Genomic DNA, 26879 nt, shown 5'->3' with positions numbered 1-26879 from the left:
ATCCATGTGGGTGAATAACGATTTCTCACAAATTCAACAGGACAACTGAATCTTACCACATTCCTTTCAAATTACATGAAAATCTAACTAGACACAGGAGCAGAGTGGAGGGACATTGACTGTTTCCCCTCCCCCACCCCGGACAGCCACACCTAGGAACTGAGTTGTCACACTGTCCCACCACTCAGTCACCAGCACCACTGCCCGGCTGCTCACCTGCTCAGAGTAGTCGTTCCCGTCGACATCGTCACTGTTGGAGTGGCCTCCTGGGCTCTGTACATCGATCCCATGGCTCTCCAGGATTGCTGCTTCTTCGAAAAAAGCAAATAGATCCCTAAATTATCTGTTACCTTATCATCATGGCCACAACACTCAATTTTTGTGCTGAGGAAAGTAGAATATAATTATTAATAAATAAGAATCTATATTCCTCTACAGTTGTTTCTTCCCCTAGAACACTTCTAGCATTTTCTTCCCCCCCTGCTTTATTAAGGTATAACTGCCAAATAAAAACTATATATATCTATAATGTGATGTTTTGATACATGGAAAAATTGTGAAATGACTAAATGAGGAATTCAGATTTCTTTTTTTTTTTTTTTTTTGGAGACAGAATCTGTGTCACCTCAGCTAGAGTGCAGTAGCTATGATGATGATCATAGCTCACAGCAACCTCAAACTCCTGTGCTCAAGCAGTCCTCCTGCCTCAGCCTCCTGAGTAGCTGGGACTACAGGCACACACCACTGTGCCCGGCTAATTTTTCTGGTTTTTTTGTTTGTTTGTTTGTTTGTTTATATAGTAGAGATGGGGTCTCGCTCTTGCTCAGGCTGGTCTTGAACTCCTGGGCTCAAGTGAACCTCCCGCCCCAGCCTCCCAGAGTGCTAGGATTACGGGCATCAGCTACTGTGCCTGGCTCTGGTTTCATAAATGTTCTTATCTTTGCCTTTTGCTGTGTTCCTTGTCTATTAAATCTCTTTAATTCCAAACTATTACTCAGCTGTTTCTAGTATCTAAGTCCCCAGTAATAACAAAGAGGCTTAGGGTCTCACACTCCCTCTCACAAGACCCTACCGGTATCTATCTTTAATATGCAGTACAGGAGAAATAAATTGCTCAGGGGCCATGTCTAATTTTGTATTCTGGAACTTTAAGAACAATGAGTTTTATAAATAACAATGTCATTATTACAGTATAAATACTGTAAATACTACTAACGTGGGGTTATTAAAGATACAATGGGGAAAAATATAAGAGTGATTCTTGTTAGGCTTAAAAGTTAGGATCACACAGACTTGCAGTTTCTAAAACCGAAGTCACTCTTAAGAGAAACACGGCGTTCCTGACCTGCTTCACGAGAAAGCAGCCACGCTGATACATTACCGATGTTGGCTCTCCTCTTGATCTCCTTCCGCCTGTTAGCAAACCAATTATACACTTTCAGGGAGGTGACTCGTTCCAGATCTGACAGTTTTTTGCCTGTGAATGCATGCAACAGAATTTAGATAATCTACATCTGGGATCCAAGAATGAACTAGCTTTAAGAAATAACACTTTCTTTTTTAAAGTTGCTTTTTGATTTCCCAAATTAACAGATGCAAGGGGAATTTTTTTTAGTATTACCCAGTACCATGTACACAATTATTACTGAATGAATAAACCCATAAATGAATACACAAGTAGCAACTAAAGAAGCAAACAGTATGCTTCAATTCAAAAAGCCAAACACAGTATTAAAGGACTTCACAAAGCCAGTCATCTAGGTGCCAGATCAAAGTCCAGTGATAGTACCCGGCAGCCTTCATTTGATTAGCATCATTCTAGGGGAGTAAGTTATTCTTTATCAAGTGTCTAGATAACAGAAATTTACTTACATTTTTAAGTCCTTATATTAACCAGTTTCCTGCTGTCTTAAGACAGAGAATATTATGTATGTTTTCTTGCCGGCTAAAGGCCACTATGACCACCCATTATTGTAACTCTGCTGGAAAGCACAGCACAATTCAGGTTGCATTTGTCGTCTTTGAAGTCAAATGGGACTTCCTACGGATAGCACCATCCTTGCCAGTTAGGACCCATCCGTCCCATTCCCTCATCTCCTGTCCTTTTCTGTTTTTCAGCTTTTAATCCACAGTGGGTGAAGAAACCAGAAAGGTGTGTTAGGACCTTGATGATATAGAAGTAAAATGTTTTCCGGGGAGAGTTCACATTCCTGCATGGCTTTAGGGCTGGGACTTTTGGCTTGTGTACAGTAGGGTACAGATTCCTCTCATTTATCTGTCGTCGGAGCTGAGTTTGTAGGGTCTAGATTGCCAGAAGTCTGGCTTCTAGGTAAGGGAGAATAAATTACAGTTTAACTGTTCTAAAACAATGCTACTTTTGTACATAGCCTTTAAACCAGTTGAAGTGACTGTCCAAGTAGAAATCAGTTGGATCATATTAACTGAAAATGGTTGTGGTAACAAAATCTATAAAATGTGGAATATTTTAGCACACAGAAGAAAATACGGATGAAAGATTTAAGCGGTTCTGTTGACCTGCACAGGAACAACAGGGCTTCAGGAGGGTATTGCCCTAAGTTTGCCCTGGCTAAGCAGAAGTCATCTCAATGTGGGAAGGAGGCAGAAGCCAAATCCAAAAAGAATTTTTCCCCCCAAAAGGAATACAGAATTATACAATTTACAATTGTTTAAAAAAACTATCTTAATCTTTTTACTAAAACTTGCTTAAATATTTGAAACTTTAAAACTATTTTGGAATTGATGTATCTCTGCTAAATTATTACAAAGAGAAATCTAAACATTACAAGATAACAATTTCAAGGTCCCTTATCTCATGGAGAGTCACCCCCTGGCAACTCTCCAGGGTGAGGGTTGGATTCTGAGTACCCGTCTCAACAGGAGAGGGCAGGGGCCACCTGCAGAAGGGTGGCACAGACTGAGCCGAGAGCACCCAGCTGCCATGGTCTGACACAGCGTCCCAAGTGCCGATCTGTAACCGAGAGCTGCGCCACAGAGCAGAGCGGTGCTTGCTGCCATACCTGGCTTCTGTATAACTGCATTGCAAGCATTTGCAATTTCTTCTCTCTTTGCTTCATCTGGGTATTGATTCTCATTGAAGTAACTGCAGAGGTAACCAATAAAGACACAGAGTTTTTACTTTCTTAAATGTGCTCTCATTAGAACACTAACTCATTAAAAAATATATTCTTCTTTAAGATGTAACATTCAAGCGCCTAGTCCAGGCTGTCTGTCCAGTGGAATTTTCTGCAAGAATAGAAATAGTCTCATCTATGCTGTCCAATATGGTAGCCACTACGCCGACATGGTTACTGAGCACTTGAAATGAGGCCAATTTAAGGAATGGAATTTTGATTTTATTTAATTTTAACTAATTTATTTAAATAGCTACATGTGACTACTGGCTATTGTATGGGACAGCATAGGTGTACAGACTGCTGTGCTTCATTAAAAGGTGCCATTGATATAAAGGTTATTTTTGATTTATATAAATGATTCAAGTTACAGAGTTATGTTATTTAGGCACTGGTAACAATAGGACGTTTTATTTTTTTGGTCATATTGTTTGTAGTAGCAAAAATTGGAAATTACCCAATTGTCCATCAACAAGAGAACAGAACAAATTATGGAACATCTATATTTATACACAGCTATTAAAAATAAGTTAGGAAAAAGTAAGTTAGAGCTCTATCCATTGACCTGCAGAGCTGTTTATGACATATTTCTAAGTGAGAAAAACAATCTGCAGAACAACATCCATGTGAAAATACTGCTACAGAATCTTAAAACTCCTTTGTGTGTGCGAGTCTGTGCAGATGAAAGCTGGAAGAGTGCACATCAGGCTGTAAACACTGATTGCTCATTGTGGGGCAGGGACTGAGTGGGAGGAAATTTAAACATTATCTTTGTATTTTTCATATATTAAAGAAGTATGTAGTATTATACTTTTGCATTTTTTTTTTTTAGAGACAAGGTCTCATTCTGTTGCCCAGGCTAGAGTGCCATGGCATCATCATAGCTCATTGCAACCTCGAACTCCTGGGCTCAAGTGATCCTCCTGCCTCAGCCTCCTGAGTAGCTGGCATGTGCCACCATGCCCAGCTAATTTTTGTATTTTTTTGTAGAGATGGGGTCTCACTATGTTGCCCATGCTGGTCTTGAACTCCTGACCTCAAGCAAGTCTCGAGCCTTGGCCTCCCAGAGTGCTGAGGTTACAGACACAAGCCACTGCACCCGGCCTACTCTAGTACTTTTAAAAAAATTAGGTTTGCTGAACCCATCCTTAGGATCATCAGACCTGCAAAACGGCATGTGGGAACAGAATGCTTATTAGTGCTATTTTTCCTGTCACCCACGAGTTTCAAAAAAGAAAATGAATTTTTCATGCTTTCAACCTAGAAACTTTAGATCAGGAAAAGTCCCCTTGTCAAATTCTAGTACCTACCATTTCTTCAGGGGCTTCCCTTCCCCTCTAATCCCACCTTTCCTATTCCCTGAGCACTTCCATCTGCACTGGTGGAACTGCCGTTCTACTACGAATGAGCACTGGAGGCCCCTAGCCCTTCTTGGGAATCATCCCCAAACCTGACACCTGTCTCCTCTCTTCTGGCAAACCTCCTCCTCCCCTGAGGGCACGCCTTCACAGCCCTGACTCACTGCAGCTGCCCCCACCTCATCACTTTTTACTTTCTAGGACACGAGTCATATAGCTGTATCCTCCCAGTTTCGTCAACTACCACCCTCCACCATGGTCTTCTGCTCTACTTAAGCATCTCTTCCTGAAGGATTTTCACTATCATTTCTGGGACTCCAGTGTTCACATGGAGGATTTCTCCAAGTCACTACTCTCAGAACTGCTCCACTTCCACATTTCTAACGGCCTTCGTCTTTGCTCCACGAACCAGCAGCATGGCTATCACTTGGAAGCTTGTTAGAATCAGATGCCACCTCAGACTTACTGAATCAGAATCTGAATTGTAACAAGATCTCCAGGTGACCTGAATGCACGGTAACATCTGGGAGATAGTTCATTTACTCAAAATAAAAAAAAAAAAAAAGATTTTAAGTACCTAATAATAATATGTGCTTGTCACTGTGGGTAAAGAAAATAATTAAGATAGTTTCTGGCTTCAAGGAGTTCATGATCTACTGAAGAGAGACATAAATAAATAGCCCTGTGGTAAAATGCCATAGGATGCATGGACAGAGCACTGTGGGAGCACAGCGGCACGTGTGCTCAGGGTTGTTGGTAGGAGCCTGGAAAGAGGTCACAGAGGAGTGGAGTGCCATCTGAGTTAGGTTTTCAGGATGGGCAGGAGGTTGCAAGGCAGAGAAGAGGAGGAAGAGCATTTCATACAAAAGGGAACAGCACATGCAAAGGCAAAATGGCAGTTAAAAACCTTGAGGATTCTGGGCATAGAGAAGAGCTCAGTGTAGTCAGAACATGGGGTTCACACTGAGAAATGATGAGATATTAGCTTGCAAAGATAGGAAGGACCCAGTTTGTGAAAAGCCTTGTCTGTTCTATAAGAAGTAAAGACTTCATCCTGAAATAAACAGAGAACCTTAGAGATTTCCAAGATACACAGAGATGTACACCATCTGTGCTTTAGAAAGATAACACTTGTTCATCTTCAAAGCTCAACCCTCAGAATTCCACCTCCATGATCTTAAATTCTGAAATTCCCCAATAACTTTCAGCTTACCTACTTCTCCTCTTCAAAAGAATTTGTTCTTCACTTTATGATCTCTAATCTCTTAAAAACCTCCACCCCTACCCAAACACCAACAAATTAAAAAAAAAAACCAAACAAACTCTATTTATCTATCCCTCCTCTTTGGACCTCACTTCTCATTTCTTAGCCTGAACTCCATGGCATGCCAAATCAATGGCATCTGTTAGGAGAAACTCAGATTATTTAGCTTTTCTGTCCTTCCACTGTACTTGTCCAGCCAATGTCCTACCTGCAGAAAGCACCTTCCATTTGTTTCCTTCCATCCTTCTCTCAGGAGACCAAGTACTCCTGGACAAAGTCATGAAGAGGGCCAACTGGTTTCTCTATAAATCTGTGCTTCCCAACCTTAACTGGGCCTCTCATTTCTGATGGGAATTCTTTAGGTCCTTTCTAACCAACTCTTTTGTACCCCATGTTTCATGCCCCACATACCTGAAACCTTTTCACTCTTAGGTCCCAAGACCTCAACCCATCACTGTCACTCTTTTTGCAGATAACCTTGACTTCTCTTTTGCCAGGATAGAGATTATTTAATATGAATTAATCTTTTTAGCTTCTCAACTTCTGCACTTCTCTGAGCCATTACTAATTCATTCCTGTGTCTCATGGCAGAGGAAGATGCATGCATTCACCTCCTCTTCAAGGTCAACTTTTCCACTTTTGTCTTTGATCTCATGCCCTGCCTCGCCCACCTTTTTTTTAATTTTCCCAACTCTCTCCTTTTTGGTTGCAAGTCCCATCTTTTCCCTGAGCCCATACAATGACCCTATTTCACTGATTTTATGACACATATTTCTTTCATTGTTCTGATTTCTGAAATAAGAACGCATTTTATAATTGGTGGTGTCTTTACATTAATTATTGCTGTTTCTCCCCCCTCACTGGCACATAAAATGTGCTGTGTCTTACAATCAAGGCCTTGTCAGATTTGATGGAATATAGTAGTTGCTAAAACCTACAGGTCTTTATAAGCAACAGCTCTACGGCCAGTACACCTCATCGTGACAACATTTCATTCAAATGACTGCAAAGGCTGTGACTGACACTCTGCTCCCTCCAATACCTGATTAATATTCCTAAAACACATCTCTAGTCAGTATCCTGCTCAAAAATTTTCAAAGTTTTATTACAGAAGTATTCTGAGTCCTCCCCCAACTACCTTTGCATCTTTATCTACTGCTACTCCCGTATATGCATGCTCCCGTGTAGGAAAATGGAATAACCCTGTAAACTCCTGGCATCTCTGTGCCTTTCTCCTGCCAGGACATCTACTTTTTGCCTGCCCCCAACGCAAACCCTGCCTATCTTTCAGAGTATAGCTCAAATATCACCTCCTGGCCAGGCAAAGGTATTTTTTCACCCTATGAATCCCACAGATTTTGTTTGTTCTTCTCTTACATCTCTTTCATCTTGTATCGTAGTTACCACTGTATACATCTCCCTCCTAGTATGGTGAAAACTATTTGATGCCAGGGTGCAAGTCAGACTCACCCTCACACGCACACCTCACTGATGACAGTGCTGACAAGTCAATGATGGACAAAGTCACCACCAACCAGAGTGGGGCCGCTCAAAGAAATGGATACCACGGTAAATAGGCTGACATCAGGGGTACAGAGATATTGCAAAACAGGTCTTGAAGAAAACATACTAAAGTGTTAGAAATGATCATCTCTGAGGAGCGAGAATGCTGGGGGTAGGGTGGGGAAATAGGGTAATATTGGCGGCAATTAAGAATGATTTTCACATTCTGCTTTATGTGCTTCTCTGCTGAATTTCTGAAATGAACATATGCTATTTTTATAAGTTTCTTTTTAATAAAAGAACTTTTAGGAAACATTAAAATAATTAAAAACTACTTTAATGATTAATACAATTCTACTTATGTTTGGAAAGTGTATTTGGACCTAGAAAACATTAGGATGTGATTGCTGTTTAGTGACTAACACAATAAAGCCATACTATTTTTGGAAGCTAAATTAGAATGTGCAATTATTCATGGTATATATGAGTCTTTGTACTGAGTTAAAAAGTTTTAAAATTAATTTTTTAATCTGTATTTTTAGGATCTAACTATATAAAATAAAGATCAGAGTAAAAAAATCTGTAACTTTTTCCAAATTAAAGGCTCAAGAAAATAAGAATCATTCATTATTGTTTTAATCTCTAAGTCTAGCAACTAATTAATCCTTTCCTCTCTATTAAATACCTATTATTTTTATAATTAAGAAATGTAGGCCTACTGAAAATATTAATTTTCATTGAAATGTGCTACTAGAGCTGGAGGTGTGTACTAAAGACTGAGCACCACTTTCTTCTTTTTCTATTTTTATAATGTTTCCATGTTTAAAAATTATTAAGTTTAAAATGTAATAATTAAATTTTTGACTGCAAAGCTCTGAAAACATTTTTGCAAGGCCAGATACCGAATATTGATGTAAGTGGAAGAGTTTTTAGGAAAGATAAAGGTAGGCTGAGAAATAAAAGTCAACCACTGTGTATTATTACATGACTGTGAATAAGGTACCATCCCTGAGGAGTATGCGTAAGTTCAAAATATGGGCCCTGATCTTAAGTGCCTATGGTTTAGTTGAGGAGGAAAATATAAAAAATTAAATACAAAGAGTCAAAACAACAAACACTAACATAATTATGACAAGCCAGAATGCACCAGGCTGCTAATTAAGTATATAAACAGTATGTTAAGTAAATTCAGAAGACCAAGATATCTGCAAGGACTGGGCTGATCTGGGAAAGCTCACTGAATTGGACAGGCTTCTGAGGGATGCAGAGGCTCCGGGTATTGGAGGAAACGGCAATGTGAACAGTAAAGACAAAAATACACAGGCACAAAACCCAAGATATACTTGGAAAACGAAAGGCAACTAGTCACACAATCTGATCAGACTATAGGGATTGTATACAGGATCATACCCTGGTTTTCCTGGGATAATGCTATTATCTTGGGTTACTGACAAACCCATCTTATGCCCCCAAAGTATTCCATTATGGACAGTAAATTATGTGGCCACTCTAGGACCACATCACATCATGGACTTATCTGAATTTAATGTCAACTAAAATTCCAAGTCCTTTATCATATGTGCTCTGTCAAAGAGGTAATTGCTCAGAAAAAAGGAAGCATCAAAGAGGAAAATAACTACAGCTTCTATCTAACTACTAACAAAAGGTGGTATTCTAAGCCCAAGAAATCTGCCTGGCACATAATAGATGCTCAAAAAGTTATCTGTGATCAACAAATGGTTGAATAAATCAATACCTTAGGGAATAAATGAATGAAAAAAGGAAACAAAAGTAAAAGCAAAACAGTGGTTTCAGTTAAGGCTTTTGGTGAAACCAAGCATACCTCTTTCAGGAGAAAGACAGTTGGGATCTTATCATATTGTACAATACCTTCTCCAGCTACATTCATTAAGTGGTTTAAGCTTAAGATATAGGTAAATACAGTTACATTAGTATCGTGTTTATTTTTGAACTATAAATAACCAAAATGGACTACCACTGAAGTTGGAAAATAGGTTTAATGACTTTAATGACATAATTATTCATTTTAATCACTCAAAACTGTTAAGTCCTAGTTTATACTGGGATACTGGCTAAATGGTGGCAAAGATGAACCAGACAAAGCTTCCCAGTGTAGTCACCAGCAGATACAGGTATTTCACAGGAAGTACTGCAACAGGAACTGTATTAGTTGTATGAATACAGTACTGTGGTAGCAGAGAGGAATGGATATTTGTGCAGGGTCTTGAAGCAAGAGCAAGGGTTTTGGGGGCAGAGAGGGTGGGTTCAGTGAAACAGTGCAAGGTGGGGGAAACATGTACAAAATAATGAAGTCATGAAAGAGCTTAGAATGTTCCAAGAATGGGAAAGAAGTTTAGCGTGGCTGGAATATATGGTGCATGAGATGGGACAATTGGGGATCAAACTAGAGGAAAAAGGCTGGGTTTATTAGATTTTTAAAAGTATGGAGTTAACTTTTTAGGCAACTGGGAGCCATAATTTAAAGCGAGGGTATTCTGTGATCACACTTGTTTTTGTAGGGCACATCTCTGGTGACACTAGAGGAAGAGACTATCGGGCAGCAGCGGTGACGGCTGAGCAGAGGGCCTGAAGTAGGCCTGGAGACAGAAAGGGAAGATGAGAGTCAAGAGACACTTTGGAATGGTAACAAAACGCATTTAAGGCAGCCCTAGGAATGATAACACACTATTTATTATTCACCTTCCAGCATTTTAGATTATTCTGAAGGAACAAATATTTCTACTGTTACCAGGTAGATAAAATGTAGGAGAACTTGGCTGTTGGACTCTAAAAGGGACCTGTTTCTGAAATGTAACTCTGGAGCTGAAAACATACTTCTATTCCATATAAGAATGTTTATAGCCCTAGACATTTTCTAAGACAAAAAAGGGAAAGGAATGTAAACAGAAATCTACAGGTAGCAATAAAAAAGTGATAAAATAAGTCCTATATGCACCACACTTTTACAGACAAAGGACGCTGTCAGCTGAGTGATCAGTGAGTATCTTCACAGAGAGAAACCAAATGATCTTTTTTTTTGCCGGACAATGACAGCAAAGAATTAAAATGAAAAGTGGCAAAATAATTTACATGGGATGAGAAACCATAAGCTGGTGACAAATGGAAATGTCCTTGAAGCACTTTCATTTCAATAACACTGAACTCTATAAAAACCGCAGCCAGAGAACCCCTCCTTTTGCGTCTTGGTGAGCATATAGACAAGACAGAGACTGATCCTAAGAGGGATAATGCCATTTGAATGAACATTTGCTTCTGTGCCCGTGAACTATCTCTCTCGAAGACGTATTTAAACCTCACCATTGCCAGACATTTCCCACTACCTACAATTCAGTGTGTATTTCTTCATCACTAAGTAAAATTAGTGGGCAGTGGGCAGAAAAAGCCTGCTTTTAGAAGAAAGCTTATTCTTTCAGGAATAAGGAAAGAGGATGACATTACACTAACATAATCTGGAACCTAATCATCTCATTTCCTATTTAAGAGCATCTATGTGCTAAATGATCTTTAGCAACAAAAAAAATGATTCAAAATTTTCTTTTTTGTTTTTAAACAAAAGGGTGAAGGCAGAGATGAAAAAAATGGGAAAACCTTCTCTAAGGAGAGCAACCATCTTTCATTAATCCAAAGGCCCAGGGAGCACCCTCAGTTTACTTACAGTGATGTTCTACCTATGCAGAGATGTCAAGGCCCCTCTAATATTGCACTAACCATACCTTAAAATACTCCTGTGAAACAGTCGGGGCCAGAGGGAAATAAGAAGGGCTGAGCTAGAAACCAGCTATCACACGACCCTTCATCATTTAATCTGACTTTAGGACAATTAGGGACCTTGAAGATTATTTACCGATCAACTTCCTCATTTGAGAAATGAGACAATGACAAGCTCAGTTCCCCAAGGTTAGGGAGCTGACTAGGATCAGAGCCAAGCCGATTGACTTCCAGTCCCACGAGCTCTCCACTACTGCTTGCTAAGGAAGTTGCTGAGTACAGGAAGTTGAATAGTGTCCCCCTCAAAATTCACATCCACTGGAACCCTCAGAATGTGGCCGTTTTGAGAAAAGGATATTTGTGGATATAATTATGGTAAGGATGAAGATAACACCAGGCCCAAATCCAATGAGAGTACCCTTCTAAGAGACAGAAAACGACACACGAACGGAGAAGGCGGCTATGCGGAGATGGAAGCACACACTGCAGAGATGTATCTGCAAGCCAAGGAACATCAGGACTGCCGGCAACTGCCAGAAGCCAGAAGAGAGGCTTTCTCCCACAAAGCCTCCAGAAGGAACCAACCCTGCGGACACCTTGGTTTCAGGCTTCCAGCCCCCTGAACCATGAGAGAATAAACTGGCTGTTTTAAGCTACTCAGTATGTGGTACTTTCTTATATCAGCCCTACTAGGAAACTAATACACTGAGTAAACATAACTAGTACAAAAAAGAATGGGATGGTCTTAAGAGACAATGTGATTAAACTTTGATGGACTTTATTTCACTTTACAAATACACCTGGCAAGTAGACTGGAACGAGCAGATATATCTGTCAGTCAGTCAGCTGAATATTATATTATCTAAAAGTTTGGTCAAATACTGAAATATTCTCACTTCAGTTCTTTTTCTTTCTGTAATCTACCCATCTTTTCAATGCTTAACATTGTTTTTCATTCAAGTTTCCCATTTCTAAGCTATATTGCAATTTTTAGATTGGCTGCTTCTTGATAATAAATGGGGCTTAGAAATAGTTTTATTCAGCAATTATTGCAGTAAAATTAAAAATAGTGCAGTGTTGCTTTTTAAAATCTTAGAAAACAGCCGGGCAAAATGGCTCCCACATGCTATCCCAGTAACTCAGGAGGCTGAAGTGGGGAGACTGCTTGAGGCCATGAGTTCAAGACCAGCCTGAGCAACATAGCAAGACTCGTCTCTACAAAAATTTAAAAAAGAAAATTAGCTGGGTGTGGTGGCCCATGCCTGTAGTCCCAGCTACTTAAGGGGCTGAGGCAAGAAGATAGCTTGAGCCCAGGAGTTTGAGATTACAATGAGCTATGATCACACCACTCCAGCCTGGGTGACACAGTGAGTCCCTGTCACTAAAAAATTGTTAAATGATATCCCTTTTTACATTTAACCCTGATAGATTTGGTCCATAAGATGGGGATCTACTTTTGGTCTTATTTTCCACATAGCCATGTTTCCCTTTCTCCTTGGATTTAAGATTCTTTCTTGTATCTAAGGTTATTTTATATTCCCTTTTTCCTAAGAAATGTTTCTAAAATAATGAATGCAAACATGTGTTCTATAATCATAATTTTTCTCATATCTTCATCTTTCCTATTTCACTAAAGTAGATTGCTGCAGAATCTCTATTCTTGTTTACAAAGTTTACACAAACCTTGTAATCATTAAAAGCAAAGCAGGCAGGGTGTGGTGGCTCACGTCTGTAATCCCGGCACTCTGGGAGGCTGAGGCATGAGGATCACTTGAACTCAGGAGTTCAAGACCAGCCTGACCAAGAGCGAGATCCCGTCTCTACTAAAAAAAATTAGCCAGGCGTTGTGGCGCATGCCTGTAGTTCCAGCTACTTGGGAGACCAAGGCAGGAAGATCACTTGAGCCTAGGAGTTTGGGGTTGCTGTGAGTTATAACTATAGTGATGCCACTGGACTCTAGCTGGAGTGACAGAGCGAGACTCTTTCTCGAAGAAAAAAAAAAGGCAAAGCAATACATTACTTCCCTTTTGGTAACTTAAAGTTTACTCTTTTTTTTTTTTTTTGAGACAGAGTCTCACTCTGTTGCCCAGGCTAGAGTGCCGTGGCGTCAGCCTAGCTCACAGCAACCTCAAATTCCTGGGCTCAAGTAATCCTTCTGCCTCAGCCTCCTGAGTAGCTGGGACTACAGGCATGTACCACCATGCCCAGCTAATTTTTTTCTATATATATTTTTAGCTGTCCGGATCATTTCTTCCTACTTTTAGTAGAGACAGGGTCTCGCTCTTGCTCAGGCTGATCTTGAACTCCTGACTTCAAGCGATCCTCCTGCCTCGGCCTCCCAGAGTGCTAGGATTATAGGCGTGAGCCACCGTGCCCGGCCTACAGTTTACTCTTTATGGTTTATTAACTTTATTAATGAATATTACTAAATATCAATAATCTTTGTTGTGTTTCAGAAATATCTATCTGTACTTAGTTTTTTAAGATTTTTTTTTTTAAGACAGAGTCTTGCCCCATTGTCCAGGCTGTTGGAGTGCAGTGGCGTGATCATAACTTTACACAAATTAAACACACAAATTTTTTCTTCTCTCTTTTTTCTTAGTAAGAGTGGTAGCAGTCAACAATATGATTTCAATGTTTACCTGGAAAAAATAGATGAAAATGGGTAATAACATTTTGAACATAAATAGTAATGAATGTACTCTGTCAAATATTATAAAATTATAAAATCCTAATCATCAAAACTTTGGTTTAAGAATTGATGATGATCAATAGAACCAACAAATAAAATAACCTTAGATGCAAGAAAGAATCTTAAATCCAAGAAGGAAGGGAAACATGGCTATGTGGAAAATAAGACCAAAAGTAGATCCTCATCTTATGAACCAAATATATCAGGGTTAAATGTAAAAGTAAAATCATTAAAAAGCAAAAACTAGAAAAAAACATCTGAATGAGGAAGCATAAGTGATGCAGGCAGTAACATAAGAATAAAGCACTGGATTTATCTACATTTAAATGAAAAAATAAATGTAAATATACAGCATAAAGGGTTAATTAAAAAAATCACTCTATAAGGAGTTAATGTGTAAGTCAATAAGAAATATGATTACACAGTAGAAAAATGGGTAAAAGAACTCTAGACGTATGAGAGATTAATAAACACATAAAAATGTTTAGCCTCACTAGTAATCAAAGAAGTTAACGTATCCTTGTTTACAGAGTTTACACAAACTTTGTAATTGTTAAAAGCAAAGCAAGCCGGGTACAGTGGCTCATAAAATGAAATACTGCTTTTCACCCACAAAGCAAGTTGATTTTCAGTCACCAAAAGGACAATTATGGCAGGCATTTAAAGGCAGGCTGTGGTGACCCGAGCAGTCATTCTCAAGGCCACTGTTAGTATGTGGACAAATCCAGCTTTGTGGGGTAAGGAGGTGGGGTAAGGTGGGGTAAGGAGGCGGGGTAAGGTGGGGTAAGGAGGCCAAATGTATCATTATTCTTAAGACAAAAGGTAAGTACAAAGGTATTCATGTCAGTAATATTTAATAGGGCAAAATGGAGAAGATTTAAATGTCCAATAAAGTAGTAATGGCTAAATAAATTATGATATAGCCCTTTGAAGAAGAAAGAAGGGGCTATTAAAAATATCACATTTCAAAGAGTACTTAATGACATGGGAAAATGTCAGTGAAGAAAAGCAAGTTATAAAACCATATATAACAGTTATCCTAATTATACTTTTATACATATATATAGAGAGAGAGAGAGCTCGAGAAAGAGACCCTAAATGTAAATGTACCAAAATATTTCAGTAGTTATTTGTAAATGAAAATAATACTATTTTCTTCTTTATATTCTGTGTGTTCTAAATAGTTTACAATGTATTAGTGTTAATTTTCTAATAAAAAATGTAACCTAAAGTAACAATACATTGCATTATATGATATTACAAAACCTTACCTCTGATTAATCTGAAAATTGCTTTCCAAAATACTTCCTTCTCTTTCACCATACCTCTATTTGTCTACAAACTGCCATCATAATCAGTTAGGAAGCCAGGACCTGAATTAGAGATACAGTTGCCAACCCAAATGTCCAACCACAGGGCACTGGGTAATAAATTACAGTATATGCTTAAAATGGACTTAGTCAATAAAAATCATGTTTTCAAAGATCATATAAATGATATTAAGTACAAAACTACATAGCCAGTATAATTCTCTTGTTTAAAAAGATATACAGATATATACATAACACATGGAAAAAAGATTGAAAAGAAATATGCCCAATATTAACAATGATTATCTCTGGGTGTTAGTATTAAGGGGTATTTTAACTTTCTTCTTTATATTTTCTTGTATTTCCCCCTATTTTATATATTAAGCACATGCTAATTTTATAATTTAAAGAGGCATTGCTTAAAAATAAAGTTTGCCATCTGAAAGTGTGAGCAAAATGGAATTGTATAAAATTATTCTTAAATAATAACTTTCTTAGCTTATCATAATGCCTCTTAGCAACAAGCCAATGTACATTTTAAAAGTTTGTTTTGCAAACACACTATAGTACAACAAACAAAAGATGTTCTATACCAGTGGTCCCCAACCTTTTTGGCACCAGGGACCCTTTTCATGGAAGACAATTTTTCCTCAGACTGGGGATGGGGTGGGGTGTGGAGCTCAGGCGGTGATGGCCCATTTCCTAACAGGCCACCGACCTGTTCCGGGCCGCAGCCTGGGGGCTGGGGACCAAAGTTCTACACTAATGTATTTTTTACAGATGAGTTCATTTTTAATTCTACAGACTTAATAAAATAAATAATGGCTCTCTCCACATCAGCCTTTCAGAAGGTGTGAGTATAAGGAAAACCTAAAATATAAATGAGTTCTATTACAGAAGAAGCTGTAAGTTTTCATGACTTTGTGGCATCTTAAAGTTTTAATATAGAATAGCCTGTGAAAAGAGAAGAGAGTTTTAAGAGGAAAAATTAGTACTGGCTTATGAACAGATTAAAGGATTCAGATATGAAAAGGTGAATTTTTGAGTCCTAATTCATAAATGCGTATGGAATCCCATAACACAGCTCATTACACACGGATTTAGATATACCACAGAGTAGATCCTGACAAAATGCAAGATCTTTAAACTTAAAGCCTCTTTATTTTGCAGGTGAGGACAAGAACTTTACAGATGAGCCAGAGAGAACCGACTTGTTCAAGGTCACATGACCAGCAACTCAGGTGTCCTGATTCAGTTCATTGGCTCAAATTCAGCTAAGACCTGGTATTGTTTCAGACTTCATTTAAGATATGTAATGCAAATCTCTGTACCAATGAATCATCTAGATCAAGCTCCTGTAAATTTCACAAGAGTTCCTGGAAGCCCGAGATGTGACAGCATTGGTAAGAAACCCATGATAGCCCTAGGACCACAGCTACATCTCATCTGAGGGCTTTTCCTCCTTGGGAAAGAAAATTTAATTGCTCTGGAGACAACCATAACACTGACCTACCTTTCTCCCCAAGTAGAGGACAGTTAAATAAACCTTGGGACTTCTCACTTGAAATACAACGCCAATACACATTAAAAGTCTATGTCTACAGTGCAGTTAACCTATTGTAGAAGAGTTACTACTTCCTCAGACACTAGCAGAGAACAAAGCTTCCAAATCGTTATCAGGATAGGAAGATGCCTTTTTTTACTTGTTTAAGAAAAGAAAAATCCATACATGAGAATGAGAATTATGGACACCATGTATTAAATGTGCCCTAACAAAGTTTTCATCTCCCAAGGCTGTTCACTGCAAAGATTCTATGTTTAAATGTTTTATTTACTTGCAGCACGCTAATTGCTACTAGATCCTACTTGTTTTCTGATAAATACGTGTCAAAGATAGGACTGGATTTAGGAGCTGAGTTTTTAGCACACTTTATCCTATCACTAAGCCTTAGAAACAACACAAGCTATCACCTGTCCAATAACATGCAGCCCTAAGTTAAGCACCATATTAGAGATTTGGTGTGAGTTTTATTACTATGTGACATTGGTTTTTCCCTTTAATCATAAGTCTATGAAGACCATGAAAAGAACAGAGATAATTTTTTGGAGTTAGACAAAAACAGTAAAACTGACAAATTCTAATCATGAAGAAAAACAACTGAAAAACAGTATTTTCCTTTAAAACATGACTTTTGACTGAATATCACTGAATTCACCAAATATTTGTTCAACCCTCCGTTTTAATAATGAAGGAAAAAAACATGTACAAGAGGGCAGTGTTTGGTTTTGCTGATATATGGATGTCCTAGTTTCCTAACAAAACTACCAAATGTGAGTGATAACTAAGTTCGTACCAGTGGGTACTGTGGTACGCTGGAAAATGACTGTATCTGCTGGTTCACAAACTATGTCAGGCATTGCTGCTGGTCGCTCCTTGCTGCATTTGCTTCCCCTTTATCTGGGTAGCAGGTGCATCTTCCTCTCTCAGTTTTGTCAGCCTTAGGTGTTAGGAAGTAGGTTAATAAAAGAGATTTGTAAGGTCATCTGGAACTAAGTTTCTTACTCTTGATGTACAAGGTGTCCAGAGGCAGGGAGCCTATTTTTATTTATAAAATGCTGGTGACTATTTAAATATCTGTCAATTAAAAAATAAGCAAACAAATACAAAGTCCTGAATTATAAACTGGCCACTTACAAACCCGACACTACTGAACAACAATTTATGACAATGGAAGATCAACAGGATTGATAAGGATCAATCCATCAACTTCCTGCATGGTTTTTCTTATGATCAGTACTGTTTCTGTAAAATGACTACCTCTTGCTAAAAGGGATACTGTCTGTATCAAAAATGAGAATTGGTTCTCCCAGGGATTAATCCAAATTCTTGATCTCAACAAGTATTAATAGCAAACCAAATGCAGACAACAGCATAGATTCTTCTAAGAATCAGAGGTGCACTGGTCCGGGATTATCCTGATACTTCCCTGAAAGCAGAGGAAGAAACACAATACTTTGTACATAGGAGTACTTATTACTTTTTCTTAAACCTAGCTTTTTACATCCTGTGTCTTGGGTTTGCTACTGTTTTTAGTGGGAGTCATTCAAACTACCAGGAGATAAACAAATGAGCCTGCAATTGCCTCTTAAAAAGCCAAATTAATTCTGGTAACGTCTGACCAAAAATATGCTACTTACATTAGTACTGTCAGAGCTGAAAAGTTAACTTAACAATTGTATACAAGTTAAATAAACTCTTTCACAGTGACACTACAGAGCAAAGGTATTTTGATGACAAACCCAGTAAGATAATGATAATTATATTACATGATAGTCTCAAAATGGTTAGAACCATACCTTAGTCTGGCCTTCTGATTTAATGGATGCCATGTCAAAGTAGGAACCAATAAAACAGAATATTTGGATGAGGCACTATTATGATTTCTATGGTACACAGGTTTTCAAAGTATTTCAAAGATCACTTTTAGATAACTCACACCACTAAAATGACACAGTCCACTTGAGCTTCCTCACCCAAAGTTGGATATTTGCTCCCAAGTTTGTATCCTACCAATTGACATCTTCAAACATCATACACATATGCAAACCCTTGTACATGTTGTGAATGTTTAACAATAATGACTTCTTAATGCACTATTATAAAGGCCAAAACTACATTTGTCTTGTTAATTACTGTATCCCCTAGTGTCTATCATGATAATTGGTACAAAGTAGAAGCTCAATAAATATTTGAGTTTTATAAAAAGCTCACAGTTTTCCATCAACATTTTCCAGTTAGTCTATAAGTTGATTACCTCAGTATTAATATTTATAATATACCTATAATTCTGCCTCTGGGATGAATCATATACTTCACTGGTGACTCATTACACACAATACCTAACTATGCTTCATTTCTTTATAAACTGTGGCCACAGAACAGTATAAGGGAACATGGGGTCTCTTTTGTCCTGTTTAATTGGCTCAGGGACTAGAGAAATAAGGGCTACATTGTTTGTAAAAAATGAAACTGCTGGCAAAGCATCCATATGAGGACAGGGAAAACTTCTAATCTGCCTCAAAAACATGATAATTTCTCTTTCAGCTATTTCTGTTTGACCAAAAAGGAACCAGGAAGTATAATTTGCCAATTTTAAAATGCATTTAAGGACAGTTCATCTTCTTACTGGCTATGAGAAATGGATTGGGATAACTTTACCTGTCAATAAGTGGGAAAGTTTTGTTGTTTTTTCCTCAAATAGTCTAATGGATTGAAATGAGGTCATGTCCAGGCTCCTGCTGTCTCATATAAATGTTACGAACTTCCTTCTATTTGCAGAGATACAGGAGGTGGAGTTCATTATGTTCTACCCAAGTCATTCCATAAGGAGGATGAAAGAGGATAAACTCTTTAAAATTCACCTTCCAGCATCCATTAATTCCAAAATTTATAGTGTATTCTTCCAGCATTTTCTATCCTAGGAAAGCAATGACATCAGAAGAGGAGGGAAGAAAGGCCAGCTTGCAGGGGTTGCAGTGAAGGCATAACAACCTGAGGGAGGGGGAGAGGGCATGTGTTTTAGGTCCTCATCTATTACAGACCGGGACAAACACTACATTTTAAAGGACTCAGATCTGCTCCCACAAAATGGTTTTTATGGGTGAAAAGGATACAATGATCAGGCTAAGGAAAAACACACATCAAAGCCTTCAGAAGTAATTTTTCTGCTGTTGTTGAGTTATTTTGATTGGGTCTTTACATCTTTTAATAATTATTTGTCAGTGAATTGATCTGAACGCATTACAACTTTAATAACATTAGAAAAAGTACTGTACTGTTCTATCTCCCACCCTGAGTCTAACATGTCTGGTGGGGGAAAGAAGGGGATAGTGTTTTCTAATTTTGTTCAAGTTGTAGGGTCTTCTTAAATATTCAATTCAATCAAGTTCAAGCAATACTCAGTAATATCAGACTTCAGTGCGTGCTGAGTGTTACCAAACCATAGCACAAAGGAGCACATAAACTACACCACTGAAATACCAAGTAAAATTTACTTAGCAGATGGTGAAATAATTCATTCTGGCAAAGATATTACCTAAATTTTCATACTAACAATGTACCTCTATATTAGAGGTCAGTTAAAAAAAAACAAACACCCTGCATTTTATAATGTTTGTAATAATGTACCTTTATAAAACAAATCAGCAGGAAAAAGATGGATCAAAAGATTTTTTTTTCTAACTGAAAATGGCTGGAATTTCAAGATATTTCCTTGAACATGCTGAAACAGGAATATTATTTAGGCTCTTGTCTTTAAAAAAGAAGGCTGGAAAGATTTTTCAAAAGTTTGAATTTTTAAATTCCCAGGATGTTTTACAAATACTAACACAAAATCCACCCCCATATAAAAGATAATTTGAGTCCCTGGCATAAAAGAGCTCTTATCTCTGTTTCATATATGGGAGGAAAATGGCACAAACAACCCAGAAAACGAATTAAGAAAAAAATTTTTTTCCCATTATTAAAAGAACATAATTTCTTTTGGATGAATACAAATAAGAATGCTCTGAGAAAGACAAATGTTGGAAATGTGGCAATACCAGGCCATTCCCCAATCCTACTCTGCCAGACTTGTTTCCGCCCTGACTGGCACACACTCAGCGACCTCAGTTTTCAAGTCTCTGTGCCTTTCCACACACTGTTCCCTCTGCCGGCTGTGCCGTTCTTCCTCTTCTCAAACCATCAAAAGTATAAGAAACGCTACAGCATATACTTCAGTTTTATATTATGATCAACTAAGCAGCTAAGAACAGAGGTGGAGGATAGAGGTTATGCTTAAAAGAAAAGAAAGAGTGTGAGAGAAAAGAAAGAATGGATAGAAGTTCTCCTGGCAAACCGAAGAACAGAAGGTAAGGAAGAGGAAGATACAGAAAGGTGTTCAGGAAGGAAAAAGAAAGAACAAGGAGGCCAGAGAGAAATAGATGAATAAACACAGAAGAGAAGAAATTTGGAGTTAAATAAAATAAGGACTTTTGTCTTACTCATCTTTGTATCATAATTCTGAACATAAAGCTTAGCACACAGACATTCAATAAATGTTTATTAAATAAAAATTAAAGAAGATAAAGGGCTGAGGAGGTCAATAAATAGGCTTTTTAAAAAATCATATTTTATGGTTTACATGACTATGGTTTCAAAATAAGCAACTTAATCTCATTTCTTCTGTGAATTTAAACAAGTTAAACAGCCTCTTGACCTAAACAACAAACTGTTCGAACTAGATAATCTTTAGGATCCCTTCCTCATTCTCTGCAGTAATGATGACCACATACAGGTAAATGAAATCAAAATTCTTAGCTTAAACCTAGGCTGCTTAAAATGAATCAGTGGTCAGTAGATGCAATTTATATTTTTTTGTACAACAAAGGCAAATCAGTCCCTTTATTGTTGCTATCCAAAGAAACATCTGGGTAAGTCTCAATTTCTCAGAAAAGCAATATTAAGAAAATATTTATGAGCATTTCTGGTCTATTTTTTTTTTTCTGGTTAGGTGTAATCTTACTGAAATGAGACGGGTCTCTAAACTCCCTGGATTTCTGTATAATATGAGTGATACCAATATTAGAACATACAAAACAAAAAAGGATCCAAACAAAATAACATCACAACAACAATACTAAAACAAACAAAGGACACTGTTAAGGAAGGAAAAGGTGATTATTTTTGCATTTTACAAAGTAACAGGATTCTCAAGAGGTAAAGTGTTTTTGTTTTGTTTTTAAAGGAGAGAAAACCCTACTAGAAGTACAAGCAGTTATTTCTCCACTTGCATGATAACTAAGAAAATTTGAAATTATATAAAGCAAACAAGAAGAAAAAATATATTAAGAGAAAATGGGTTTCATGAAATGAGAGAAATGGAGAGGATTTCCTGGGTACATATTTTTAATTGCACAGTGATAATTAAAGATAATAAAAGAACACGGAAGAAACTGTTCTTTTACAGTCATTTGAAGCTTGAATCTGTGATACTCTTTTGTCTTTTATTTTCACATACAAAACTACATATCACATATCATATCATAATTCAGAGTCAGAGGACTAGGAAAAGAAATGTTCTCTGCAGGTCAGGGTTTTGATGACTGGCAAACACTAGGTAATCTTGCACTGCAGTTGTCTGAACCACACCCAGTCTGCAGTTAAATATAGAATTTAGTTTCTGGAACTATTGGTCTTCTTAACCTTCACAGTCTAAGTATTCACTGGAAAAAATTAAAAGGAAAAAGGAAAGAGATTGAAACTAAAGTCCATGTACCAATAAACTGTCTTGGGAAGAATTCCAAAATGCAGTAAAGATCAAGAGAATTAAATTACGGAAACCTCAAGCAACATTCTAGAAATACACTTTACAAGCCGATTTGTCTCCTTAATACTAGTTCTCTGAGGATGTATAACACCCTTAAATAAAGTGTATTTGGTTACTAGACACATGTCTGTAATTCAGATTATGTACACGTGAGGTTAACAGCAGTGACACCAAATTTAGAATATGATTTAATTTTGGTTTGTTATAGTATTGTGGTTGTGATGCTATTTTTGTTCATGAAGACACACTTTTATTCTAAGAACCTATTTTTAGATGTTTAAATTTTGAGGGAAGAGGCACTCTCAAGCTAAAATTTTTAATGCTGATTCCTTGCCTGTTGGGAGAATATTTTGGATTAATTTTTTAAAGTCATTTTGGAGACTGACAAAGTTTAAAACAATAAAAACAAAATGTTTTCCTTATAATTTCAGAGGGTTCTGGGCTTTATTAATAACTTTGTTTTATATTGCTCACTGAAGATGAACATGAAAAGAATCTAAGAAGAACAAAAAATATATTACAGGTATACTGTTTCCATAAGAAAAATAAAACATGCAGTAGTTTTAATTACAAACATACACAACGTATTCATTTACCTTCATTAGCGTTTCATTTGCATTTTCCTGGACATACCCAAATACAGGGTCATCATTCAGCCACTTTGATTAAAAATAACAGCAATAAGCAACCTTTCTACACAAATTTGCTCCAAAGCTGGTACTCTTATAACCACTACCTTCTATTGCTTCTACCTATCACTGCTAGGTATTCTCACATTTATTCCTGTATCCAATGTTTTTTTTTCCAAGTTGTTGCTTCTCTTTCCATCTTGCTTAAGTGGGTTGAAAAGTCTATTAATATAAGGAGATTTTGGAGATTTCTTTTACCTTTCTCCCTTGACACTAAAATAAATGCAACAGCCAGGTCTCATTCTGTTGAGTCACACGGTCATACACCCTAATGCTGCAGAGACATACTGTTTCCAAAGCTAAAGAACAACTAGCCCAAATCACAAAAGATTAATGATTAATGAAAGAGTACATCAGAGGCTTTGCTCCTAGGCCATAACCTCCAAAACTCCGGACATAAACTCTCTTTTCAGGTCCACCAGGTTCATTATCCCTTCACTCCTTTCACCCTAAAATGTATCTATTCTCTCCATCACTAGCACTGTGCACAAATGTGAGCCTGAAAGAGCCAGTCCTTCAAGATGGATACTGAGTGGCTAACTGGGCCTAAATTTAAGAGCCAAGTAGCCATTTGCTGACCAGAGGTCACACATAAAATAACAAAAACATTTTTAATTATGAAAAATTTAAACTTACACAAGTATGATAAACCCATGATCCCTCACATACCAACTTCAATAATTAGCAATAATCTTGTCATTCTTGTTTCATCTTTCCCCCCATTATAATCCCCATATGCTCTTTAAAAAATAGAAGGTTGAAACATAAGGTAATCTTGTGGCATCAGATTTTAGAGTTAACAAAGGCCAAGCTATATATTAAAAACAATCAGTTCATACCCAAATGAAAATTACATTCTTCATAGTTAATAAAGAGAACTCAAATGATTAGTACTGGCTAAAGATCTACCTGTGGCTAGGCCACTTGTTACGTTTGGCCTTAGTAAGTTATCCAACCTCTTTGAGCCTTGACTGCCTCATTAGAAAAAGGAGAAACCAGGACTGCAGTGAGGATCAAATGTGGAGTGTAAATATATGTGAAGCTTCTAACAGTACACTGAACAAATGTTTCTTGTTTAAAGCAGCTTTATTGAGATATAATTCACATATCAAAAAATTCACCCAAGTATACAATTTAATAGTTTTTAGCATATTCGTAAAGTTGTGCAAACATCACCACAATCGATTTTAGAAATTTTCATCATCCCAAAAAGAAATACACACTTCTTACCCATCAACCCCCATTCCTCAATAACACTATCCTCCCTGGCCCTAGGCAACCACTAACCTACTTTCTGTCTCTATAGATTAGCCTATTCTGGATACTTCACATAAATGGAATCATACAATATTGTCCTTTGTGACAATAAATGTTTTTAGAACTGAATATTTTAAAAGTCAAATATGTGGAATAGACAATGCAATGAAGTCAGAGAAGGGGAAAAGGCAAATTTGAGATAGATATATATATCTCAAATGTGTGTATACACTTTTTTTTTTGAGACAGTGTCTTGCTGTGTTGCACCCTGGCTAGAGTGCAATGGTGTCATCCATCACAGCTCACAGCAACCTCAAACTCCTGGGCTCAAGCAATCCTCCTGCCTTAACCTCCTGAGTAGCTGGGACCACAAGCATGAGCCACCATGCCCTGCCAAATTTTATATATATATAAATGATGAGTATCTCCTACTAGCCAGGCACCAAGATATGTGCTAGGGAATGTACATATCATTGAAGTGCTTTGGGTACGGTAAGAGGCAGAAAAACAAGAGTATGTGTGTGCACATGCTAGCAGGTAGGTAGTTTGTGGACATTATCCTCTTTTTGCTTCATTTTCCTCATAAAAACAGGAAGCAAGGTCATCATGAGAGAATGAGGATGGGGAGTTTGCAAAGAGCGAACAAAGTATGAAATAATCATTTAGGAGAGTGGGAAAGAATGAACCAGAATGGTATAGTATTAATTCTGCCTGGCAGAATTAAAGACCCACTTGAGGTTCCTGGTCATGAATTTAAAATAAGATCAGTCAATAGGGTTTTAAGTTTTTCTCCAGCCACATTTAGCTGCAAAAATACAGAAACTGCATAAGCAGAGAGACTTGGCCAGACTTAACCAGAGTTCACTCACACTCGTGGCTTTCTACCTGTACCTACTGTATTGATGACTCCCCAAATCTCCATTTCTAGTATCACTGAATTATCCTACCACAGAAATCTTGAGGTAACTTCACAAAGCCTTAAACTGGAAGAAATTTAGATGGAAAAAGAACATTGGTTCAACACTGGTTACGAGGAAGGCATTCTACTGTGTGCTTCTCACATATTATCTCAAATAATCTCGTAACTCTTCTCAGAATAACCATCTCCACTTTATAGAAACCCGAAATTCCCCAAGATTAACATAAGGGGAAGCTGGGACTAAACCTTAAGTCTGTGTGACTCTGAAGTCCATCCTCTTTTTACTTTATCATGATATTTAACTCTTCTTTTTATAAACAGGGGAATTGGGGCCCAGAGATGTTGAATGATTTGCCCAAGGTCAAACCATTTTCTAATGGTACAGATACTATCTGGGAGCTAAACTGTCTTTTACACTTACTGCTCTGTCATTCCTATGTTCAGTCTGTAACTGATTAGGTTGGGTTTTTTTCTCTTTTTTTTCCTGGTATCTATTACCTTCTACCTATTTCCTAACTCTTTGCCTTTACAGTAGAGTTTAGGCTCTCATCAGTCATGCGTTACCCTAAAAGCCTCCTAAGCTGGCTTCCATCCACCCTCCTCTAATCTATTTGTATATGGGTTAGTCACTTTCCCTGAGGCTCTTATATAGAACTGTAAATAATAAAATATCTAAAGAATTGTGAAGGTTAAACAAGATCAATTTCATATAATTATCCATGGTATCAATAATTGCACATTAAAGTCTTATTTAAATGTAAGCTATTACTGCCTAAGACTTATGAAAGCAGATACTATGACTTACATATATTTTACATTTATTTCCCCTTGGCTCTATGCAAGGAGCACGTGTTTAAATACATACTTGGTTGATTTCTTGTCCATTTTCCACAATCCCACTAATATTACCTAACAGACCAATCTAATAGAAATAATCTCCTATATGATAATGTCTGAATGCCAAAGCTTATAGTATAATTAAGCACGGTACTGGTTTGATTATAGTAGCCTGCATAATTAAAGTAGAGACACTCCTGATGAAAACCTCTACATTCTGCCACAAGGAGCCTCCTGGTATCTCCTAACATTATAATGTCATTTCTCTGATTTCTCTAACTGGTGAACTGCTGTCCATCACCCATGATAAAGCAGCCATACATAAAACTATTAGGTACCCATAATAATTAAAAATAAAAATTAAGAAAAAAATGCAGCCAACAACATGTCACCACCTTGATATAGTCTTCCTCTTTCTCTACCTGCTTACATCTTACGCTCTTATAATCTTAGTGACCCCTCTTCATTATAGTATTTACCTCTCGGTTCCACAATTACTTGCTAGTCCCCACCCCCCATGTTTGAGGGAGTATATTTCAGGATAACCAAAGAGTTGATGAGAGAAAGTTCTTTATAGAAGAATTCCAGCTGACTAACGCAGAAGAAATTTAAAAATCTGAATGCAACCATTTTGCAACCCCTTAGGAAAAAAATGACCAATCATCAATGGATGACATAACAGTGGTTCTTAGTACAGGCTACACTTTAAATCACTTGGGAAATTTTCAAATATACCTCTGCCTAGGCTCCACACCCAGAGATTATGATTCAGTTAGTCAGA

At 37.5% G+C, this 26879-nt stretch overlaps 1 protein-coding gene across 9 annotated transcripts in view; it reads right to left on the bottom strand.

The window, feature by feature from the left end:
* The window catches only part of HMBOX1 (homeobox containing 1), a 128368-nt gene that overhangs the window by 15068 nt on the left and 86421 nt on the right, over nucleotides 1-26879 (bottom strand). For 4 of the 9 annotated variants that reach the window (XR_006730895.1, XR_006730894.1, XM_045535577.1 and 1 more), the window contains exons 7-9: nucleotides 3039-3121; nucleotides 1382-1477; nucleotides 217-311 (exon numbers count right to left, since the gene is read on the bottom strand). Coding sequence is in view for 7 of the 9 variants with exons in the window: in XM_045535577.1 (XP_045391533.1) it covers nucleotides 217-311; nucleotides 1382-1477; nucleotides 3039-3121 (274 nt within the window). In the remaining 2 variants the exon portion in view is untranslated. The remainder of the gene's footprint in view (nucleotides 1-216; nucleotides 312-1381; nucleotides 1478-3038; nucleotides 3122-26879) is intronic. The other 5 variants (XM_045535578.1, XM_045535581.1, XM_045535584.1 and 2 more) reach the window with 2 other exon arrangements.

The sequence above is a fragment of the Lemur catta genome, chromosome 22 (assembly GCF_020740605.2).
Source record: "Lemur catta isolate mLemCat1 chromosome 22, mLemCat1.pri, whole genome shotgun sequence".
In the NCBI taxonomy this organism is placed as follows: Eukaryota; Metazoa; Chordata; class Mammalia; order Primates; family Lemuridae; genus Lemur; species Lemur catta.
Note: the sequence above shows the minus strand (reverse complement) of the source record. Positions and strands in the feature narration are given on the sequence as shown.